Source organism: Parasteatoda tepidariorum, chromosome 1, assembly GCF_043381705.1.
Source record: "Parasteatoda tepidariorum isolate YZ-2023 chromosome 1, CAS_Ptep_4.0, whole genome shotgun sequence".
Lineage (NCBI taxonomy): Eukaryota > Metazoa > Arthropoda > Arachnida > Araneae > Theridiidae > Parasteatoda > Parasteatoda tepidariorum.
Window position 1 is genome coordinate 6,988,172 of NC_092204.1, and position 5,828 is coordinate 6,993,999.

General features: G+C 28.9%; 1 protein-coding gene across 1 annotated transcript in view; it reads left to right on the plus strand.

Annotated features, from left to right (window-relative positions):
• The window catches only part of LOC107453016 (uncharacterized), a gene marked incomplete in the record, with an annotated part of 33,597 nt that overhangs the window by 7,301 nt on the left and 20,468 nt on the right, over positions 1-5,828 (plus strand). Inside the window, 3 exon segments of the mRNA XM_043044864.2 lie at positions 253-309; positions 2,883-3,008; positions 3,636-3,689. Coding sequence (XP_042900798.1) covers positions 253-309; positions 2,883-3,008; positions 3,636-3,689 — 237 coding nt within the window.

Consider the following 5,828-nt stretch of genomic DNA (forward strand, 5'->3'; position numbering starts at 1 on the left):
GCCTTTTTTTTTTTTTTTTTTTTTTTTTTTTTTTTTTTTTGTAGATGTATGTAAAACAAGGAAACATAAATTTTTTTTAATCCTTAAACTCTAATTTTTGCATTAGTAGTTTTTTGTTTTTTTGTAAAAAAATATTTATTACCGAAAATTAATGTAATCATTTTATGGTAGAAAAATATGATTTTGCTGATTCATTTTTTTCAGCAATTAAGTATTTTAGTTCAAACTAAATATTTTTCTGTTATTTTTTAGTACTCAGTTCACTCTTACCTCAAACCCATGAATCAGATGAAGAAATCGATGAAAACGGTAATATTTGTTTTCCATTTGTTCAGGGCCGTATTTTGGGGGGCAAATATCATTTTACCCCCCAAAACATGGTAAAAACTAGATTTTTAGCTATAAATATCATTTTAATATGAGCCAATAACCATTAAGTTAATATTAAAATCACATATATCAATTACTAATTGAATTGAATTTTTAAAAAAGTTAAGAACCACTAAGTAAGTCCTGAGAAACACTACGAAATCATGCTCAAAACTAAAAAGAATATACCGACACAATTAAAAAGCTTGATGGAAGAACCAGGTAAGTGAAATTTTTAAGGCCTTTAATGAATCAGAGAAACTAACAAAAAGTGTTTGCATCATTATGGGTATGTTTAATGTAACAGAACTGTTTTTGCATTCACTTCAATCTTATTATAACTAATCCACATCAGTTTTTAGTGCGCTTGCCTGATTTTTATTTCAAATTAGGCAGTGGTAAAGGATTAGTGGTCCTGCGTTCTAATAGGTAATAAAATAGTTTTAAAGCAACTTTTTCATTCTGAAAGCGTCACGTATCTTATTCTTCCACTAGGTTTTTTAAATTAATCCACTAGGTTTTTTAATTAATATCAATATTATGAATACAATTAGTATCTTTTTTATTCAATATTATATGTATCAATGGTTATACAAATGAACAGATTGGAAAAATTTCAATTTAACACACTTTGATTCAAAATAATTTAATGTTTTCTACCCCAAAATTTCGGTTTTTGACAATGTCATACAAATTAAATTTAATGCAAGAAGAAAGTTTAATACCAAAATAATTCAAGAACATAATTGATTAATCTCTAATAATTTTATATATACGTTTATTTATAAGTACTTCATATTTATAATAGCTGAGAATCTTTACCCCAAAATTTCGAGTTTTTGTCATTTATCAAAAATGGTTTTTGACATAGCGGTTAGAAATGTATCAACATTGCTGGTAGGGTTTATCCCAACCAGAAAAAATTCTGCCGTAGGGGCTTGAGCAAAATGATGCTTCGTATGATCTTTTAAGTTTTTAAATGTAGTGGTGTGGAAAATAACTTTAAATCAAATTTATAAAACTAGGAATCAAGCATTAAAGCATAAACTTAGCTACCACTAGAGGAAATTTTTCTATAAAGTGTTGAAAGTTGACAATCCTAGATTGCCAAGTGTACATGTAAAACAACTAAATCATTTCTTTTACTTTTATTTAAAAAATCCCTTATTTAAAAGACCCAAAGGTACTGTGATCCTTTAAAAAGCCCTAATTTTATTAATAAGGCCTCAAATTTCATTTTGACACTTCAGTTTACCATTCTGTAAAATTTCTAAACTGTCAATAATTAATCAATCAACCTGCAATAGATATTTCTATTCATAAAGTAATTTTTTTTCCTTTCAATTGACTACTCAGGGGTTTGTCCAGGGCAAACTCACTGCCGTTTAGCAGTACCTTCAAATTTAACCTTTGGGACAGCAGTAGTTTCACAAAATACATTTAAAAAAAAGCAAGTTCTCATGCAAACCCCATTCTCGTTGCAATCTATGGAAAAGAGGAACTTTTCTGCCCGCTGTCGTTTAGGAAAGGGTAGCACGTGTTTGGTCAGATGTGGTTAACCTAACCACCCAATCGCTTACGCCATATAAATGTGAGCTTTTTTTCGCGGAGTTGTTAAAAATGAAATGAGCTGGTTAGATGGTGCTGTCTTGTAAGCCTAACTGGTCGCTAACACCCTATTATAGTGATTTTTTTTTTTTAATTAGCCGCTCCCTTCCGCGTGGTAAGGAAGAATAGAGAAAAGCATTAGTGTTACACTATCATGCTACATACATTTTCAACCAAAAAAAGCTACATTTATATATAAAATTATAGTTGTATTTATTATAAAAGTAATTTTGTCTGAGTTTTTCGTTTAAATTTTAAACAGAAGGGGATTTTACTACTTTCTCTAAAAATTGAGTTGCTTTGAAAATCAATTCAAGGTCAATTTCCCCTTACAAAATGTGTTAGCAAGTTTTAAATCCATTGAAATATTTTGGAGAATAGGGAAAGTAAATCTCAAAGAAAAGGCCATTAAATAGAAAATTTACTTTGCTATTTGGAAGTTATTTTATGAAGAAATTTCCAAAATGTTCTTGATTCCTCTATAAAAAAAATTGCAAAATGGAAGATCGTTAAATAGTTTTACAGCTTAGAAATCTTTGAATAACACTTTTTTTAACTTGTGGAGTTAGAAATTGTGATCTTATATTAGTACAGTACAGAACCCGTTATCCGGAAAACCAAGAAACCGGAACGAAATTCGATAAATTTTCCCGTCATTTAAAAAAAAAAATTTTTTTTTTTCGTTTTTTCTTCTTTTTAAGATTATTTCCAAAAAAAAATAAATTTTTTTTTAGTTGGGTTTAACAATAAAAAAACGGCTTTTTGTAGCGATTCAGAAAACCGGAAAAATCAGTTATCCGGAATAGCGATGGTCCCAATCGTTCCGGATAATCGGTTCCCTACTGTATCTATTTCTCTGAATTCTACGAATAACATTTTATATTATTTAAAAATGTATTCAACAGGTTATTCCCTGGATGATGCTTCTAAAAGCTCTGAGATGCCTCGAAGCTCTCCACCTAAACCTAACAAAGCTCTCATTAAAAGAAACCCCTATCCAAAGAAACCTGAAGTACAAAATATGGAAGAAGGTAATAAATATTTTTTCAACCCTGTGGTTAAAGTCTCTAAAATTTTTAAGTTTAAATTTGATTTTCTCTGGCCGTTGAAGGACATGCTGTTTCCCCATGTATAACTCCTTTGCTATGTTTGCTAGAAGTGCAACAGTGGAAATGTGACTTGTCTTTGTTGAAGTAGATGCGTTAGTTTGTGATGCACCAGTGAGAGTGTAGTTAAGGAATTGTGATTGGAGCATTAGTGACCGAATAAATGTAACACTCGCTAAGTTTGAAAAAGTGCTTAAAGTTTTCCATCTGAAAAAAGAGAGCGTATTTCATTTTACTATTGTAAAATCATGCATCCATTCAACATTTTTCCTAAAGCAAAATTTGAGTTCAACAAATCAGTTATTTCTTAATTGTACCAATCAGTTCAGTTAGTTTTTTTCCCCCCCTTCCTAAACTGAGCAAGTAAAACACCAAAAACACTTGCTTCTTTTTTGAAACAATCAAACCTTTTAGTGAATAACATATGAATGTAAAACTGTCTCTGTACCAGCTGACATTTACTTTAAAACTGATTTTTACTTTTTATTTCGTCCCTTTTTTGTATCAAATGTAAAAGATTTTAAATGTTCTTAAAGTATTTATTATTTTTAGATGAAAGTTCCAACACGACAGATCAGGACGATGAGGAGGAGATAGAAATCCTTGGTATGTACTAAAGTGTTTATTTATTTATTATTTTTTTTTTGAAGTTTGAAATTACATGTTTTTTCATCATTGTTACGTGTTTCTCTTCTATATTTTTCCTCCGAGAAGAATTTTTTTTTATTAAATACTATACTTTGTGCCCTGGAGCAGAATTTTTTCGGACTTTCTGCGACATACCTCTCTAATACTAATATCTTTCTGCAAGATCAGATTCTGCAGATCAGAGCAACAGCAAAAAAATTTCATTGAACAGGTAATATTTTTTTTTCCTAATGTTATGAGTGATATTCTCACATTTGTAGGAATTTAACACACTAATTATTTCCTTTTTCGCACTTTGTAATTCATCATCACTTTGAAAAAATTGTGAAATATGTCGCAGTGAGTACTGGGGGAAAAAAATTTATGGCAAAATCCTGCAAATTTCACTCTTCAGAAGTGGTCACTAAATGTGTGTCTTCATTTTGAGATAGAGTTATAATATTGTATTAAAAATATCAGATTTTTTGAAAGTTATGGGTAAATCAGTAGTAATAACTGCATTAAAAAATAGAACAAAAATTTCTACAGAAGAAAGGAAAAAAATTTTTTACTTTTTTTCAAATGAGAATAGAAAATTCATACGCATTTTCTTTCTACTCCGGTGCACGAGAAAGGCATCTTTTCTATATAAATCTAAAGAAAAGATAAAATCCTTTGTAAATTTCTACAGAGAAACTTAATTTTTTACTTCCTAAAAAAATAATCTTTCTGCATAATGTTCTGCGACAATGTCGCCACAATTCTGCCACACAGTTCCTGGTTAAGCCTGAAAGAACCATCATTTTTCTCTTGATCTTTTTGTCTCATTCTTTCCTAATTTTTTTTTTATTATGCAAATGAAGAAATTGAGAAAGCTCAAAAATGATTCAGAGTCACCATTTTTTGCAAAACCATTTAATTCCTCTTAACTAGTTTTTATGATTACTCTAAATTTAACCTTATTAGGATGGACATAATTATAAAATTTTATTCAGTAAATTAATATTTTTCCTTTTTTAATGTTGAATGTTCATTCCAAATTTTCTTTAAAGTTATCTATATTAAATAATCATTGTAAAGGGGGTAAATGGATCATAATAGCAGCCAAACTAATATCTATCAGGCTTGTTTTTTTCACTATTTTTGCAGTAATTAAATTGATTTTCTCGTGGTTTCTAAAGTTCCAATAATCTTGCGACCCCTGTGGCAGAATTTTTTTTGGTTTTCTGCAACGAACCTCTCTAGAATTACTATCTTTCTCCAAGATACCTTTAATAATAGCAAATGTACATATTACTAATTTAAAGTTTTAAAAAAACAGTGTGTTTATGAAAGTTTTAAAAAAAAAACAAAACCTATTTGGATAAAATAAGATTGTATAGAATTTTTTTTTTTTCAAATGAATATGTAATATTTTTTTATTCTAATATCAAGGACGATATTCTCACATTTTGTTGTAGAAAAATACACTAATTAGTTTCTTTTTGGCCTTCCATAAATCATCTCATCACATTAAAAAATAATTGTTAAAACTTCGTGAAATTTGTCACTGTGACTACTGAAAAACAATTGACAGTGAAATCACGAGAATCGGACTCTTCAAAAAAGGGGTTACTAAATGCATGCTTTGTTTCTAGATTCGGTAGTAGTAATAAATAATATCATTTTAAAAAGATAGAATTTTAAAAACTGTGGAACCCCCAGAAGAAAAAAAAAGCGATGGAATCATTGCTTTAAAAATTAAATATTATAATAAACCAGGCTAGCTCTCTATGTTATTTTTATAACATTTTAATTAATATAAAAAAATACAAACACAACACTAACAAATATCAAACAACATTTTCGTACTACATATCCACATCTACTTGTAAACAAAACGTTCTACAGAAGAATCCGAGAGGATCATGGGTGAAGTTTTTCCTAGCTCCCTCTTTCGGGCAAACCAGGCATTACAATATTCATATGCGTGATTCGAATTTCCCATGTTGTCAGAAATATACCTGGATATTTAAAAACCATGTTTGTTTTAGTTTCTTTTATTTATTAATGAAATTTTTAATATATATATATATATATACAATTTTCAATAAATATTAAGATTTCCTCACAATTAGA